Source organism: Stenella coeruleoalba (genome assembly GCF_951394435.1).
Source record: "Stenella coeruleoalba genome assembly, chromosome: 19".
NCBI classification, from domain to species: Eukaryota; Metazoa; Chordata; class Mammalia; order Artiodactyla; family Delphinidae; genus Stenella; species Stenella coeruleoalba.
In genome coordinates this window covers 49,003,618-49,020,193 of record NC_137165.1, presented here as the reverse complement: position 1 = coordinate 49,020,193, position 16,576 = coordinate 49,003,618, and the positions used below count along the sequence as shown (strand labels likewise).

The 16,576-nt window shown below is 60.3% G+C and overlaps 2 protein-coding genes across 5 annotated transcripts; one reads left to right on the top strand and one right to left on the bottom strand.

The window, feature by feature from the left end:
• The first annotated feature begins 424 nt into the window (after positions 1-424).
• Positions 425-5,993, top strand: GPS1 (G protein pathway suppressor 1). 2 transcript variants are annotated; one of them, XM_079904009.1, is made up of 14 exons: positions 425-872; positions 1,750-1,842; positions 2,347-2,528; positions 2,967-3,131; positions 3,255-3,390; positions 3,493-3,570; positions 3,750-3,810; positions 4,247-4,332; positions 4,551-4,645; positions 4,754-4,859; positions 4,940-5,020; positions 5,104-5,241; positions 5,312-5,446; positions 5,528-5,993. In XM_079904009.1, exons 1-14 carry the CDS (start codon positions 501-503, stop codon positions 5,600-5,602), a joined length of 1,803 nt encoding a protein of 600 aa, XP_079760135.1. In that variant the 5' UTR covers positions 425-500; the 3' UTR covers positions 5,603-5,993. The 2 variants fall into 2 exon arrangements, with proteins under 2 accessions (XP_079760135.1, XP_079760136.1); XM_079904010.1 differs by having other exon boundaries at positions 744-1,252.
• Positions 5,994-6,286: 293 nt separating this feature from the next.
• On the bottom strand, positions 6,287-13,431 carry DUS1L (dihydrouridine synthase 1 like). 3 transcript variants are annotated; one of them, XM_079904032.1, is made up of 14 exons: positions 13,163-13,431; positions 12,055-12,550; positions 11,477-11,585; positions 10,911-10,961; positions 10,384-10,496; positions 9,747-9,829; positions 9,438-9,541; positions 9,066-9,210; positions 8,350-8,446; positions 8,180-8,268; positions 7,585-7,730; positions 7,060-7,097; positions 6,727-6,802; positions 6,287-6,626 (listed from the first exon to the last, which is right to left on the bottom strand). In XM_079904032.1, exons 2-14 carry the CDS (start codon positions 12,289-12,291, stop codon positions 6,487-6,489), a joined length of 1,428 nt encoding a protein of 475 aa, XP_079760158.1. In that variant the 5' UTR covers positions 12,292-12,550; positions 13,163-13,431; the 3' UTR covers positions 6,287-6,486. The 3 variants fall into 3 exon arrangements, with proteins under 3 accessions (XP_079760158.1, XP_079760157.1, XP_079760159.1); XM_079904031.1 differs by having other exon boundaries at positions 12,055-12,301; XM_079904033.1 differs by having other exon boundaries at positions 10,384-10,436; positions 12,055-12,301.
• Between the last annotated feature and the right edge of the window lie 3,145 nt (positions 13,432-16,576).

The window sequence follows — 16,576 nt, the reverse complement described above, 5'->3', positions numbered from 1 at the left end:
CAGTGTCAGCTGGGAAAACCCACCCAAGCCTGGAGCCCGAGAACGGACAGGAAAGGGTGGGCACTGAGGGTCCTGGGTCTCTGTATACTCAGGCCTGCGGCCTGACTGCCATGCTAGGGACACAGCGGTGGGTAAGGGGTCCTGGGGTGGTTATCCTGGGTGGGGTCCAGGGCGGGGTTGCCAGTTTGGGGATGAGGGCGCGGGGTCCCAAGGCAAGGATGCCGGGGTAGGAGTCCCGGGTGGAGGATCCCGGCGGTGGAGGTCCTGAGGGCGGATTCCGGGGGGCGGCTGTGCCGGGACTAGGGATGGGGGAGGTCCCGGGCCCGGGGTCCCAAGGTCAGGAATCCGGGGAGCTGGGATCTCGGGGCATGGGAGGGTGCCGGGGGCGGGGTCCGCGGGGTCTCGGGACGGGGCCCACCTGCCGTCGGGCCCGGGAGATCCAGGTGCGCAGCAGCAGACCCAGGCGCGGCCCGTGGTTCTTCCGGGTGGTCTTGACCGCGATGAAGACGTCGTCGGGCCGCAGGCGGGGGGCGGTGGCGGGACGGGCAGGGGGAGCGTGTGGGCCGGGGCCGGGGGCCGGGGCCCGGGTCGGGGCCGGCGCGGGCGCGCGGGGTAGCGGCAGTGGCAGCAGCAGCAGCGCGGCCAGGGCCGCGGCCAGCGCGAGGCAGGCCCGGCACAGCGCCCCCCGCGCGCGGCTCATGCGGCCGCGGGACCCGCGGTCACCGCCCGGCCAGGAGCGCCACGGCCCCTTTAAGAGCCGCCCCGCCCATGCCACGACCCGGAAGCGGCGGCTGCGCTGCCCCGGAAGTGAACGGCGCGCCGCGGCGGGGTGGGCGAAGATGCCGCTGCCGGTTCAGGTGTTTAACTTGCAGGTAACGAGCCGCGGCCGGCGGCCCCCCCGCGCTCCTGCCGCTGGGCCTGAGCGGGGCCGGCCGTGCGCAACCCCCCGCGCGGCGTTCTCCCTGCGCCCGGGCTCCGGCCGCAGCGTCCCGCCCGTCGGCCCCGGCAGCCCGGCAGGCCCGGCGCGCTAACGCTCTCTCTCCTTCAGCAGCCAGCCAGCTCTGTGTCAGGGTCGGGGGGTGCAGAGAGTCAGGACAGAATGCGGGGTGGCCCGGCCCCCCGCGCGGCCGCGTCGTCAGTGGCAGATGTGCACTGCGCCCCTCCCAGCGGTAGGTCAGAGCTCTTCCTGCCGGGCACGGCCGGGGACTTCAGCCTGAGCGCCAGCCTGTCGGCCTGTACGCTGCTTTATGAGGTACCTTCCAGGATAGGGGCCGGGACCAGCCCGCACGCCCGCCGGGCCGCGCAGGGCGCCCGGGCGCCCCCCTCCCGCCTCCCGGTCCATCGGCGGTACTCGCCCGGCGCTGCGGCTCCGGCTGCTCAGCCGCGCCTGGGTCGAGGCCGCCCGTGTTTTCCCTATGGCTCGGAGGAGGCTGCGTCAGGACGGTGGCTGGGAGCACGTAGGGACCCTCTGGGGTCCCTGGGTAGTGGTCTTTCGGCTCTGGTTCCCGCCCCACAGATGGGCCATCACAATCGGGCTGAGCGTTCTGCTCTTGAGCCAACGGTCTTGCTAGGAGCCCCCTCCCTGATGTGGCGGCGCTGGACTTGGCGGGCAGTGGGGAGGGGCTCGGGGGACAGGATCCCACCCACCCGGGAGATGGAGGGCAGAGCTGAGCTGGGACACAGTGAGGGTCACTCGCCCTCCCTGGGCGTCCCCTGCTCGAGGTGCCAAGGTGCTGGCCCGTGTTGCAGGGAGCCGTGGAGCCTATGCAGATTGACGTGGACCCCCAGGAGGACCCGCAGAACGCGCCCGATGTCAACTACGTTGTGGAGAACCCCACCCTGGTACGGAGCCTGGCGGGCACTCCTGGAGCGTCGGGGACTGCATGGGGGTGTCAGTCCTGCTGGGAGGTCCAGGCCAGACTCCCCACTTCCACCGCATCTTTTTGTGACTCAGAAACTTTTAGGGTTTCTAGTTGGCCACTTATAATGGGTTGCTAGTCGTTTCCAGACCCTGCACCTGCTTCTCCCCCACACGGAGGAGCCCTGTGTGCCAGGCCCCCCTGCAGGTCGAGTCTCACTGCGAGGGCAGGTCTTCTTTGGGACCCAGCCTGGGAAGCACTGTCTCCTCACTGCTCAGCTTGGTGACTGGCTGCCCACGTGGCTCTGGCCGTTCACCCCCCAGGGCAGAGATTGACTCCAGAGGGCCTTGCACTGGCCCATCCCGAGTGGCCTTTCGTCAGCCCCTGGACAGTGGTTTATTTGGTGCCCACATGCCACTACTCCTGACTCACTGGCTGGGGTTTGAGGTCTAGGGTCCCAGCTTGCACAATCCACCCCTGCCCCCAGGATCTGGAGCAGTACGCGGCCAGCTACAGTGGCCTGATGCGCATCGAACGACTGCAGTTCATTGCTGACCACTGCCCCCCGCTGCGGGTGGAGGCCCTGAAGATGGCCCTGTCCTTCGTGCAGAGGACCTTCAACGTGGACATGTACGAGGAGATCCACCGCAAGCTCCTGGAGGCTGCCAGGTGAGGCCAGGGCTCAATGAGGTGGGGCAGGGGTTGCGTATGCTATATGGCCAGCCTGGGCAAGGGCCTTCCCTATGCTCCTGCAGTGCCTGGCCCCATGACACAGTGATCTGGCTTTCTTGTTGAAAAGCCAGGAGGGGCAGAAACGACCCAACGGGCTAGACTCTCACTCTCCTCGCTGAGAATTCAGGCGCTCTCCACATTTGCATGCGTGTGCAGTTCCAAAACTGAGCAGAGCCTGTGGAGACTGCAACGTGCTTTTTGCTTCTCAGCACGGCTGTGTGACTTATTTCTCGCTGGGCTCTCCCGCCAGGCTGCGGGCTCCTGCTGTCACAACTGCCCCTGTGCCAACTGGGCGCCCTCCCAGTGGGGATGAGGGCCAATGGGAGGCAGCTGCCCCCCTGCACACGGGCCCCTAATGGCCAGGTCCTCCCTCAGGGAGCTGCAGAATGCACCGGACGCCATCCCTGAGAGTGGTGTGGAGCCCCCACCCTTGGACACAGCCTGGGTGGAGGCCACGCGGAAGAAGGCCTTGCTGAAGCTGGAGAAGCTAGACACAGATCTGAAGAACTACAAGGGCAATTCTATCAAGGAGAGCATCAGGTGTGCCCAGGGGGCTGGGGGGCAGGCTCCATCAGAGGGAGCATCAGGTGCACCCTTGGGGTGGGGGGGTTGGGCAGCCAGGCCCATGGACTGACCGGTGTCCACTTGCGGCCGGACCCACAGGCGTGGCCATGATGACCTGGGTGACCACTATCTGGACTGTGGCGACCTTAGCAACGCCCTCAAGTGTTACTCCCGGGCCCGGGACTACTGCACCAGCGCCAAGCACGTCATTAACATGTGCCTCAATGTCATCAAGGTGGGCCCTGGGGTGGGTGGCATGGGAGGGGGGCATAGGGCAGCAATGCCCGTGGACCAAGAGGGGGTGCCCCAGGCTGAGTGCATTCCACCTGCCCACCAGGTCAGCGTCTACTTGCAGAATTGGTCTCACGTGCTGAGCTATGTCAGCAAGGCCGAGTCCACCCCGGAAATTGCCGAGGTAATGATGGCTCTGTGCCCCTTGGAACTTGCCCTAGGATCCCTGACCACTCCTGGCCCTGGTGGGCCTTGTCCTCCTGGAGTCTGCCTCTGTTGCTCTTAGGCTGGGGCCGGGTGCCTGGGGGTTGATGAAGGTATGGAGGGCGGGGGGTTGCTCACATGTGCGACCTTCTCCTGCAGCAGCGTGGGGAGCGGGACACCCAGACTCAGGCCATCCTCACCAAGCTCAAGTGTGCAGCAGGTGAGGGCCCTGGGGCACAGGGGCAGGAGGGCAGCCCGGGTGACCTCATCCCAGCCAGGGAAACCCACAAGCCCCACACCTGTGCTGTACCTGACACCTACCCGGCTCAGGTCCCCCTTGGAGGCTAGGGAGTGGTGAGCAGTGGTTGGGACTAGAGGCAGTGCCTTCTGACAGGGCTGCCATGGCTGGTTACCCCTGCTCCCACCCCTAGCCTGTCAGCTCAACAGCTCGGGTGCCCTTTGCAGTAGGAGTAGCAGCTGCTCAGCCTCCCTGGGCGCCTGGTTCATGGAGAGTGCTGCCGGTGCTCACTGGCGAGGTTACTTCTCACTTGCCAGCGTTTCTGCCCCAGGTGCGCGCCCGTTGATGGCCCCACAGGGCCCTGGCAGCTTCCTCTGGATGCCGGGCTTCATCCTTTTTCCCCCTGCCCCCGCTCCAGGCCTGGCTGAGTTGGCCGCACGCAAGTACAAGCAGGCTGCCAAGTGCTTCCTGCTGGCTTCCTTCGATCACTGCGACTTCCCCGAGGTGAGGGGCGTGAGGGTCTCTGGGGAGGAGAACTTCACTGGGGCTTGGGAAGCAGGGTGAGGGCTCGAGAGTTGGGCTCGAGAGTTGGGCGGTCACCCCCATGGGGTTCTAGGCATTCTGAGTGGGTGGTGGGTGAGGTAGGGTGGACCCAGCCCAGACTTCTGTACTGACTGCCAGTGACTCCAGGACTCTGACCTATCTCCCTTCCTGCTCCTCAGCTGCTCTCCCCCAGCAACGTGGCCGTGTACGGTGGCCTGTGCGCCTTGGCCACCTTTGACCGGCAGGAGCTGCAGCGCAATGTCATCTCCAGCAGGTGGGTGGAAGGTGGGGTACTGGGCACTGCAGCCCTGCTCCTGCGCCCCCAGCCACCTTCAGGCGGGTGGGCAGGCAGGGCCGGCTCTGAGGAGTCTGGCATCTGCAGCTCCTTCAAGTTGTTCTTGGAGCTGGAACCACAGGTTCGGGACATTATCTTCAAATTCTATGAGTCCAAGTATGCCTCGTGCCTGAAGATGCTGGACGAGATGAAGGTGAGGGGCCTGGCCTGGCTTGGAGGTGGGCGGGTGCGGAAGGCCTGGGGCAGCTGTCCCTAACTGGCTCTCCTCGCCAGGACAACCTGCTCCTAGACATGTACCTGGCCCCCCACGTCAGGACCCTGTACACACAGATTCGCAACCGGGCCCTCATCCAGGTAAACACAGGGGCAGAAGCTGAGGCCAAGGCAGGGTGCTATGGATGTGTCTGTGGGTAGCTCACGTTCCCTTTGCTCTGCAGTATTTCAGCCCCTACGTGTCAGCTGACATGCGCAAGATGGCCACGGCCTTCAACACCACAGTGGCGGCGCTGGAGGATGAGCTGACGCAGCTCATCCTGGAGGGGCTCATCAACGCCCGTATCGACTCCCACAGCAAGGTGGGCAGCCTCAGGGCTGTGGGGTGTGGGAGGGAGACCCTGGGCCCCACTGAGCCCTGCACCTCCACAGATCCTATATGCCCGGGACGTGGATCAGCGCAGCACCACCTTCGAGAAGTCCCTGCTGATGGGCAAGGAGTTCCAGCGCCGTGCCAAAGCCATGATCCTGAGGGCAGCCGTGCTACGCAACCAGATCCACGTCAAGGTGCGGGCAGGGGGCCCTGGGGTTGGGGGGATGGGATGGGCACACGCGCCCCTCTGGGCTAAGTGGCTGTCTCCACTGCAGTCCCCTCCCCGGGAAGGGAGCCAAGGGGAGCTGACGCCAGCCAACAGCCAGTCCCGGATGAGCACCAACATGTGAGGGCACCCTCGGCCTCCAGGACGGTCTGCACACCTTCCGCCCTGCCCCACCCCCCCACCCTCGGACTCCTGGGCCTCACATCTGCTCCAGCAGCACTTCCAGAGGTGTTGCCTGTGGCCCACTTGTAGGGGCCTGGCTGCTGGCTGACGCTAGCCCTCAGCCCCCTGCCTGGGCTTCCATGTGCCCAGATTCTTGTGCCCCCCTTCCCCCTTGCTGCACCCTGTGCTGGGGGTGCTGGGGAGGAGATGGGCTTTCCTGGAAGGAGCGGCCTGCTGGGCTCACGCACATGGCGCCTGGGGCCCCACCCGGCAGCACTGTCTCCCAGCCTCTACGTTGTGTCATTTGGGGTTGTAGCATTGTTGAATCTTAGTCCATTAAAGGGCAGCCTGAGAACAGCCCCTTGCACCACTCCTTCCTGTCTCCGTGGGGCCCCCTGGCCCAGTCCCCACCTCCTTGGGCTCCCCTTTCTCACATTCCACTTGGCTTTGCAGGGCTGAGGCCAGTTCATGGCCCTCCTTTTAGCAGGTCCCATGGTTAGGAAGATGATGGCAGGCGGCGCCTTGCTCACTCCCCTGTTGTGAAGGCCCTGTTCACCCCGACGACACTCAGGTCTTAAAGAACCTGAGTGGGAACGTCGTGTCTTTGAAATGATTTATTGTTCATCTTGAACACACGTGGGCTGTGAGGACGGGGCAGGTCCAGCCTGGGAGCCTGCTCCCTGGTGCAGCATCTCTGGGCCCCCAGCGTGGGCTGAAGGGAAGACCAGCTTGTCCTTCCGTGTGAAGTAGCAGGAGGTTCCCTGAGTAAAGGAGTTTCCTTAAGTGGGACGTTTCAAGGCTTCAGCAGCGGGCCTGGGGGGTGGCACATGGGGCTGCAGCTGCCCTTCAGGCCAGGGCACTGCCCATGACCTCCGGGAAGCCACCTGGTTCTCCAGGCCTGGCCTGCTGTGGTTCCTGCAGCCGCGGCTGGGCCCCCTTCCAGGCCAGAGACTTCTCCAGTTTGGTTTTAAAAAGCAGTCCATGACCTGGCAGAGGGACAAGAGAGGGAAATGGGGCTCAGGAGGCTGAGGGTCCACTGCCCACTACAGTGGGGGCGGGCGCCTGGTGGCAGCGGGCGCACCTCACCTGCACAGTCAGCCGTCTCTTTGAAAGCTCGCTTCTTGCAGCAGCCCCGGCACAGGTTAAACACACATCTGTTGCCCTGGACATAGGAAAGCGTGTGAGCCTGGGGCTCATGCTCCTCCCCTGGCCGGGCTGCAGCCTGAGTGAGTGGGCCCCGAGCACAGGTGGGGCTCTCCTGAAGACAGGCAGAGCCCCTTACACGACAGAAGCCAACCCACCTTGGGCTGTGCCCAGGCTGCCCCCAAAACAGACAGGGAGAGGACCTCTTGCGCAGGTCCCCACCCCTCCCGGGGCTGAGCTCTACCCTGGGCGGTGTGGCTAGAAGGACAGACTCACCTTTGGGTTTCCACACTGATCACACTTTGCATATTTTGCTGGGAAAAGAGCAAAAGGAGGTGCTGGTTGAACTAGGTGAGCCCACCCACCACAGCCATCTCCTACATGTGGCCCCTGGCAGGTATCCCTGCTCCCTGCGGCTGGCCAGGCCAGGTGGCTTGCAGAGGGCAGAGGACGTAGTACTCACGATTGCGCCGGGAAACCTCATCCCATCTGCCCGAGGTGCACGGGCTCCATGCCCACCACCTCCCACTTGAAGGTCCTTCTTGGGAAAGCCGCCCCAGGCCCCACTCCCTTCCTCTCCAGCTGCCTCAGGGCAGCAGCTCAGGGACCGCAGCAGGCAGGGAGGCTGACTGGCTGTGGCCTCGTGGGACCCGCCAGTCTCCTTGGGGGCACATGGAAGGGTCACAGGGCCCTCCCTGGTGGACTCCCCATGGCTTAGGAAGCAGCAGAGCCACCTGACCCTGGGGGACCCGGGGCAGGGGCTGGCCACCTCCCAGGGCTCCAGTGGTGGGAGCATCTTACGCTTCAGCGAGGGGTCGAAGGTCTTATGGGGGTTCCTCAGTTTCTTCTTCTGCTTGTTCTTGGACAAGATGTCTGTACTGCCCTCCTCCTCCTCCAGGGCCCGCTTGCTAGGGGCACCCCCGCTCTCCCTGCTCCCGTCCCTGGGCCTGAAAGGGAGAAGCAGCGGGCGGAGCTGAGGGACACTCATGAGAGGCAGCCCGCCAGCTGCAGTCCCCGGGTGAGGATGTGTGCAACTCCGCTGAGGCCCCAGCAGCCGGCACAGAGGCTGGGACACCAGTGTCTGAGCCACTGAGTCCTGGGCGGGGCTGTGGCTACAGATGACAGCCTAGCCTCACCTCAGAAAAGCCAGAGGAAGCTAAGGAGGGTCAACCTCTTGACCCCAGGGCAAACCCACTCAGGATCAGAGGAGCTTAGAGAAGCATCTTATGAAAAAAGCCATTTAAAACCTAAACATAGGCTGACAAGGAAGAGGCCCCTGGCCCCTGAGGGATGAAGCACCCCAGCCAAGGGGGGCAGCAGGCAGAACAGCCCCCTCCTCCATGTAACCCTCTCGCACCCCCCCACCCCCCTGCCAGCCCACATGCGGGAGGCTCACCCTGGCCGGAAGTAGGGCTGGCAGATCCAGTGGAAGAAAGGCAAGCCGCCTGAAGGCTTCTCTCCCTCCTTCTGCCTGGATATATCCTCCTGCAAAAGCCCACCGAGGGCCCTCGGTTAGAGGCCCAAGGCCCAAGCCTCTTTCCCACTACACATTAGCCCAGCACCTACCTGACACCGCAGCTTCAGCTCCTGGCTCACTGCGGCAATGCCCTCCAGGGTCTTCACTTTGGCGAGCTCCTCTCGAAGCTGCTGATGCACCTGCAGCCTGATGCAGACGCCCCATCACAAAGCCAACCCAGCACCCAGCTCCCAACCACCAACCCTGAGCCCTGGGCACAGAGGAGCACGGTCTCTCCTCCCACCCAACCTCACCATGTCACCGCGGCCCTCCCAGACTCGGTGGCAGGTGGTTTTGTAAATGTCTGTGGAGAGCTCGTCTTAAAAACCCCAATGCAGGGCTTCCCTGGTGGCACAGTGGTTAAGAATCCTGCCAATGCAGGGGACAAGGGTTTGAGCCCTGGTCCGGGAATATCCCACATGCCGCGGAGCAACTAAGCCCATACGCCACAACTACTGAGCCTGCGCTCTAGAGCCCGCGAGCCACAACTACTGAACCTGCGTGCCACAACTACTGAAGCCCGCGCGCCTAGAGCCTGTGCTCCGCAACGAGAAGCCACCACAATGAGAAGCCTGCGCACCTCAACAAAGCATAGCCCCCGCTCGCCGCAACTAGAGGAAGCCCGCGCGCAGCAACGAAGACCCATGCAGCCAAAAATAAATACATAAAATAAATTTTAAGAAAAACTTAAGAAAAAAACAAACAAACCCCAATGTTCCAGGCAGGCCTCAGACCAGACAGCGTGTGCCCTGGGGGGGCAACTCACGTGTGGTGCCACAGCTTAAAGAGGTGGGCCCGGACGTAGGACAGAGGGCAGGGGTGCTGCCGCACGATGTCCAGGTACTCCTCGGCCAGCTCCCACACGGCAGGACTGCGGCCCTCGAACAGGGCAGGGTTGTGCAGGTTTCCCTCTGCAGGAGGAAGGCAATGCAAGGCTCAGGGGCCCCCGTGCCTCGCCACTGCAAGGGCAAGGCTGGCCACTGGCCTGACAGCTCTGGCCCATCAGGCAGATGGAGACTTCAGTGATGACAGCGTGAAGCCTAAGGCTCTGCAGCTGGGCCAATGGTGCCATGATGCAAACAGGCCCCTCCAGCATCTGCCAGTGGTGGCCCAGCTGTGGGCAAGGGCACAGCCTCACCTGCACTCATGACCCCTTGCACCCCCGTGTCCTGGATGCAGCGTTCCACGTCCCGCAGGCACTGGATGTTCCCATTGGCAAACACGGGGATGGCCACTGCCTTCCTGTTGGGGAACAGGATGGGCAGATGCTCAGAAGGATGCTGTTTCCCCCCACAACCCTGGGGGGAGGGCCAGGCCCCCAAACTCCATCTTCCCACTGTGCTGTTCACCCCCAGGCCCAGCACCCCTCCTGGTGCCCAAAGGGCTGAGGGCCTTGCCTTGGGGCTGGGCTGTCTCCCTGCCCTGGGTTCACCCTGTGTCCACTCACCGCACAGCCTTGATGTGCTCCCAGGACGCGGTGCCCGACAAGGGCCCCTTCTGCTCCTTGGTGCGCCCGTGGACAGTCAGCAACTAGGACACAGCAGCACCTGGCTCGGCCCCACTCTCAACTGCGGCCCCCAAACCAACTCCAGGGGACCCTCTGCCTTCGGCTTTTAGGGTATCAACTTCCCATGCAGAGCAGAGGAAAGGCCGCCCTGTGCCTCGCTCACTCAGTGCTGCACTTGAGGCCAGCTGACACCCTGGGGGTGCTGCCTGGGGCTTGCACGTCAGAGCCAGCCAACTACGCCACCCAGGATGTGGAGGTGAGAGGCCCAGACCCTTTCAAGGGCCAGTCCTCTCTGTAGTGGCAGCACCCCCGCTGCCCAAGGCCAAAGGTGTGAGGGAGGAACAGGCACCAGCCTGACCCCAGGGCTGGTGGGGGGTGGGTGGGAAGAAGGTGGTTGAGGCCCAGCACCTCCCCCTGCACAATACTGGCCTCCTGGGCCCAAGCACGGGGCTCCCCTCCCCTCATCAGGCCTCACCTAAAGGTCACTGATTCCTGCCCACCCCAGAGGGTAAACCCTCAAGGGGCACTCCTGGAGGCGGGGGAACAGTGCAGGGCCCCGGGAGCCCATAGCCCTCACCTGGCAGCCAGCCTTTTCCAGCATCTGGGCGTACCTTACGGTCTTGTCAATCTCTGGGAAGACACGGATCTTGCATGTGACAGGGACAGAAAGTTTTTCGTGGGCTAGCAGAACTAGGGAAAGGCAGAGTCAGCTCCTGAGAGAGCTGTGGTGCCACCTTCAGGCAGGGTGTGGGGACCCATGGCTGAGCCCCCAAAGGAGCAAAGGCCCTGCAGACGCCCCGCGCTGGCTCCCTCTCGATGGCAGCTGAGAGCTGCACCTCTGACCCTAGGGCATTGGAGAGGCCAGGACTGGGTGGGCGAGGATGCCGCCCTCCAGCACCTACTATCTGGTTCGACGGGGGGACAGCAGGAGCGGGACAGGCGACTTCACAGCCACCTTCTACAGTGGAAAGGCGCGGGGGTTGCCACAGCCAACAGGACTCTGCCAGCCACTGTCCTCTCCTGAACCCTGCCAGGCTGTCTCAGGCCTGCCACCCAACCACAACGTGGCCCCAAGTCCCCGCAGGTAGTGTGTGGCCAACTCACTCATTCTTTGGAGGAGGTCCCACTCCTCCTGCAGGAAGGCGCCATAGTGACCTGCGAAGAACAAGCATGCCCTCTGCAACCCCCTCTCGAGTCCACATGGGCCTCGAGCTGCCTGGCCAGGTTCTATTAGCCCGGCGGCCTGAGCTCAAGGGTGCTGAATGGAATGCCCACCCCACACGGTCTCTGACCAGCCAGCAACTCCTCAGGCACAGTGAGGGAGAAAGGCTGAAATGCCAGGGCAGCAGCCACTGGTCCCTCAGGCAACACGAGGGCGTGGTGGGGACTTTTCAGCAAAACACATTTATCCAGAGGGAGCCCAACAACGTCCCAGGACATGATGAGCCCCTGACAGCCAGCTGAACCCTGTCCCCCGCCCTCAGTGCCTGAGAAGGGCCGCTCTCCAGAAAGAGGAGCAAAGAAAGGGCCGGTGGCTGCCTGAGCTGCTGCCATCAGAGGCAGGGCCAGGCCCCTGGCCAGCTCAGCCACACACTGGGCACCTCTGGGCTTGGAGTCCACCCCAGCCAAAAGCTTGTGCAATGACACAGAACCCCAGAACAGGAACTCACCTCGCTTGGCTATCATCTGCGGGCAGCCCAAATTCAGGTCGATGGCATCGCAGTAGTCCTGAGCCAGGAGAGCTGCCTGGACAAACACCTCCGGGTCATTGGCACAGAACTGAAAGAGACATGAAAGTTACCATGAGCCCAAGCCAGTCCCACACGGGTTCATAGGTGACCAGTGGGGGTGTTGCCCGAGGGGATGACCACAGGATGGCATCCTATCTTAGATGTTTACAATTTAACCAAGCTGGGATGCGTTCCCATGCCACCACGAGACCGAGTTACGAATTCACACAATTCTCCCAGTTGTAGCAGAAAGCCAGTATCACTGACTTTGTGAAGAGCAGAGCCATTCTCTCTAACTGTTCTGATAAAGAGGGAGCACTAGGGGTGATGCTGGGGAGGGGGCTGCGAATCTTCCATCGCACCCAGGTCGTCCGTTCACCAAAAGCCGGAGGCAGCTCCCAGGAAGAGGTCAATCTCTGGGAGAACTGGCCCACCCCCCCCACTCCGATCTCACGAAGCCTTTTCCGGAAAGGCCTAGGGAGAGGTGCTCGGCCAGCATTCTGGGCTGGGCTGCCCACCTGCACAATGAGAGGCCGGTCCTCGGGGCACACGTCGCAGTACAGGTTCTCCTTGCGGTAGTTGGCATCTCGAATGAAGACCTGGGCGTGCAGCATGGGTGTGTAGCACAGCTGGGCCCCGTGGCGGCGGCTCAGCAGCCTCCAGGCCAGCTCGCTTTGGTCCACCATGGGGGCCACCACGTGGCGGGCCCCCCCCAGGGTACAGCTCCAGAACTCGAAGCCCTGCAGCTTTGGCATCGTCTCCACACTGAGGGGTAAGACCAGGGGCTCAGCCGCGGCCAACGGAGCGCAGGTGTAGGAGCCGACCCTCCTCGAGGCCGCTCCAGTGCTGCCCGATGGTCACAAATGTGGACACTAAGGATGTCAGCTGGTGCAGGCCAGGAACTGAAGCCCCAGTGCCGGTTGCCTTCCAGTGGAAACCTTGGTCAGGTCACTCAACCTCTCTGAGCTTTAACCCCTTACTTCTTAGCGGGATTAAGATGTCTGCCTGGCAGGACTGGCGTGAAGAGTAAATGGAACAGTACATCCTGTCAGTGCCTAGCCCAGAGGAGGCTACCCTAAAAGGCAGCTACGACCCAGAAGACTCGGGGACCCCCACCAAAGCAGGACCATCCAGTGGCGACACTCCTGGAAGCCTGCAAAATGCCTGCCCTCCCTGCCCACCAAGGGGCCCAGGGCAGTCACCTGGACACTCTGTGCTCTCCTCTGGGTGCCAGGTTTATAAAAGCACTAAGAGTACTTTCCCCTCTGTCTTATCTTACCTATGCCCGGCCAGCCTTATAGGAGCCATCGTTCCCTACAGGGGCTTAACAGGTGGTAGCCGAGAAACGATTACAATCCGAAACACCGGAGAACGGACCATGAGGGAGGCTTACTTTCAGAGAACACTCACCTCCTGTACCTAGTTTGGAAATTATTAAGCATGGTCATCAGCTTAACAACTGCCTAAGTGCCCAGCTGTGGGTTTGAGAATTTCGGAAATTGTTAAGTTACATGTAAAAATCACCTAGGTCGCCAGTGTGTTGCCCAGCGGGGCACCCTCCACCCCCACCCGAAGGAAGAGCCCCGGGAACCCGAGAACCGCGGGTCAAATCCGCAGGGAACCTACTTGGGCGGACCCGGGCCACCTGAGCGCCCGAGCCAGGCTGAGGCTCCTCCCGACGCAGCTACGCCCTTCGGAGCCGGGGGCGAGGCGGGGCGGCCTGGAGCTCCGGGGGTGAGGCCGGGGTCCCGCGGGGTGCGGCTCCTGTGCTCGCACCGCGTCCTGAGGCCGCCACACCTGGGTTGCCGCCGGACCGCAGCCGAGCTCAGAGCTCCGCGCTGGGTCCGCCGGAAGGTGCTCCGCCAGGGAGGTCCGGGCAGCCCGCGGTGCGTCGAGAAATGCGTCCCCGGGAAACCGCGCCCGGCGGCGGAGGGGCGGTACGCGGGGTCGGGGGTCGCAGGGCGGAGGTTGGCTCCGCCCGGCGCGGTGGGGCGGGTTCGCGGGGGGCGGGCCGGGCAGGGAGCGCCGAGAGTCACCCCTCGCTCGCGGCGGGTATCGCCCGGCTTGAGCTCCCGCCTTTCCCCGCAGAGGAGCTCGGAGCTAAAGTCCTCGCCTCGGCCCCGCGCGCGGAACCTCGTAGAAACCTTCGAAGGATCGAAATCGCCGTTTTATCGCGGAAGGCAAACACTGCGCGAACTTCCTGCCCCCCATAGTGCGACGCTCGGCTGCCCAGACCCACAGAATTCTTCGTTTTAAACCCAAGACGTGCGAGTCGCCTGCTTAGAAAATATGATCACAAACTTACCTCCTGCTTGTTCCCCTAAACACTCTCTTCTCTTTCCTAAAGAAACCGATTGGTCTTCTCTTTCCCCTCCCTCCCTTTCTCCTATTACCTTAGGTACAGAAACCCCTACCTCTGATTACTGCGTGCACGTCTTCTGTACCCGCCAGAAGGTGTGAATACACTTTGCTTTCTTCCTGTTCACCTGTCTTTTGTCAATTAATTTTCAGGACCTCCAAGCACAGTCCCAAAAGGGAAGAGGGAAAATTTTTCCTCTGGCAGAACCAAGTTTCATTGTATCATTTCATCCTTAAGTATTTCAACATACCCAAAGGACAGGAGTTTTTAGAGAAACAACCACAATATCATTAACACACCTGAAAAATAACAATTTCCTAATATCAAATATCCATCCTTGTGTGTCCAATATGGCAGCCAGCTGTCATATCTTGAGTGCTCGAATGTGACTGGTCTGAATTAAGACGTGCTGTAACAGTAAAAAGACACACCAGTTTTCAAAGATTTAGTGGGAAACAAAAAAAGTAAAAGAATTCATAATTTAAAGAATATTGATGACATGTTGAAATAATATTTTTATATTAGGTTAAATACATTATTGAAAATAATTTTATCTTTTTATCTTTCTCAATGTGGCTACTAGAAAATTTATATTTATGTATGTGGGTGGGATTTCTGGAATAGCAGATTGAGGAGCTCACCAAATCTCATCCCCAAAAAGCAGTGATAAAACTGGGCAGAACTGTTAAAAGCAACCGTTCCAGGACTCTGGAAGTTGACCAAAGGCATACAATATTTGAAAAGCACTTATTAAAAAAAAAGTACTGAACATCTGTAAGAAGAACAATGGGAGTCTGTGGAGTTTTAGTATTGAACTACTTTTATTTCCTCCCTCCCCATGGTAGTTCCACCAGAGCCAGGTAGGCCTTGAGGACCTCAAGTTCCTACAGACACTGGAGAGAGCTGGCTTGATTGGGGGAGGGGGAAAGCCCCAAAGAACAATTGCAATCACAGTAGCAAACAACTGGGTAGAGGCCTGTATCTCAGCTGCCTGAGGCCATGATAATGGTTGGAGCAAGCAATAGTCCAGCCAGAAATTTTTTTTTTTTTTTTTTTTTTGCGGTACGCGGGCCTCTCACTGTTGTGGCCTCTCCTGTTGCAGAGCACAGGTTCAGGACGCGCAGGCTCAGCGGCCATGGCTCACGGGCCCAGCCACTCTGCGGCATGTGGGATCTTCCTGGACCGGGGCACGAACCCGTGTCCCCTGCATCGGCAGGTGGACTCTCAACCACTGCGCCACCAGGGAAGCCCAATACTGTGTCTTGAATATCACAGCAGTCTTCCTTATTTTCCGTGGGAATGGGCTGTCGCTTAGTACGTCAATCACCTCTTATGGACATGTCAGTGATCTCTTGATATTTTGCAACTTCAAATAATGCTGCAATGAGGGACTTCCCTGGTGGCGCAGTGGTTGGGAGTCGCCTGCCAATGCAGGGGACACGGGTTCGAGTCCTGTTCTGGGAGGATCCCATGTGCCACGGAGCAACTAAGCCCGTGCACCACAACTACTGAGCCTGCACTCTAGAGCCTGTGAGCCACAACTACTGAGCCCACGTGCCACAACTGCTGAAGCCCGCATGCCTGGAGCCTGTGCTCCGCAACGGGAGAAGCCACCGCAGTGAGAAGCCCATGCACCTCAATAAAGAGTAGCCCCCACTCGCCACAACTAGAGAAGGCCTGTGCACAGGAACGAAGACCCAACACAGCCAAATAATAATAATAATAATAATAATAATGCTGCAATGAATCTGCTTGTGTATGTGTGGTTTGGTTTTTTACAAAAATTGCTGTAGATATACATTTAGGATAAATTACAAGACGTGGGAATGCATAGGTAATCTTTCTGCAGATTGCCAAATTCCTTCCAGAGGATTTGTGCTCTTTTGCATTGCCACCAGCAGCGCATGAGTCCGTCTCCCCACGGCCTCACCATCAGAGGATGTAGGCGGTGTTCTCAATTTGTGCCTGTCTGATGGGTAAGGTATGAGATAGCTCAGTGTGGTTGTCGTTTGTATTTCTCTTAGAATGAGAGAAGTGTCTTATTATGTTAGGTGTCTAAGTGACTTTTATTTGGTATATATATATATAAACTTTTTAACAGATTTATTGAGGTATAATTAACAGTTTAAAACTGCACATAAGGTGACAAGGAAATAAGTTTTTACATGTATGTAAACAGTAAAACTACCACAATCAAAATAATGGAACTATTTATTATCCCCCATGCTTCCTCTACCCCTTTGTAAGTCCTCCCTCCCCTCCCCCCCTCCTATCCCTAGCAAACACTGATCCATTTTCTTTTTTCTTTTTTTTTTTTTTTTGCTGTACATGGGCCTCTCACTGTTGTGGCCTCTCCCATTGCAGAGCACAGGCTCCGGACACGCAGGCTCAGCGGCCATGGCTCACGGGCCCAGCCGCTCCACGGCATGTGGGATCTTCCCAGACCGGGGCACGAACCCGTGTCCCCCGCATTGGCAGGCAGACTCCCAACCACTGCGCCACCAGGGAAGCCCTGATCCATTTCCTGTTGCAGATTAATTTTCCTTTCTAGAACTTTGTATAAATGGAGTCATATTACATAGACAGATGGTCCCCAACTTATGATGGTTCAACTTACGATTTTTTTTACTTTATGATGGTGTGAAAGCAATACACATTCAGTAGGAACCATATTTCAAATT

Coding starts and splice junctions, on each gene's coding strand:
- GPS1 (XM_079904009.1), top strand. CDS start 501: ATGAAGACGTCGTCGGGCCGCAGGCGGGGGGCGGTGGCGGGACGGGCA. Junction 4,646..4,753: donor CGCAATGTCATCTCCAGCAG/GTGGGTGGAAGG, acceptor TGGCATCTGCAG/CTCCTTCAAGTTGTTCTTGG. Junction 4,860..4,939: donor AGATGCTGGACGAGATGAAG/GTGAGGGGCCTG, acceptor TCTCCTCGCCAG/GACAACCTGCTCCTAGACAT.
- DUS1L (XM_079904032.1), bottom strand. CDS start 12,291: ATGCCAAAGCTGCAGGGCTTCGAGTTCTGGAGCTGTACCCTGGGGGGG. Junction 10,497..10,910: donor GGACCTCCTCCAAAGAATGA/GTGAGTTGGCCA, acceptor GCCTTTCCCTAG/TTCTGCTAGCCCACGAAAAA. Junction 9,830..10,383: donor TGGAAAAGGCTGGCTGCCAG/GTGAGGGCTATG, acceptor GCTGTGTCCTAG/TTGCTGACTGTCCACGGGCG.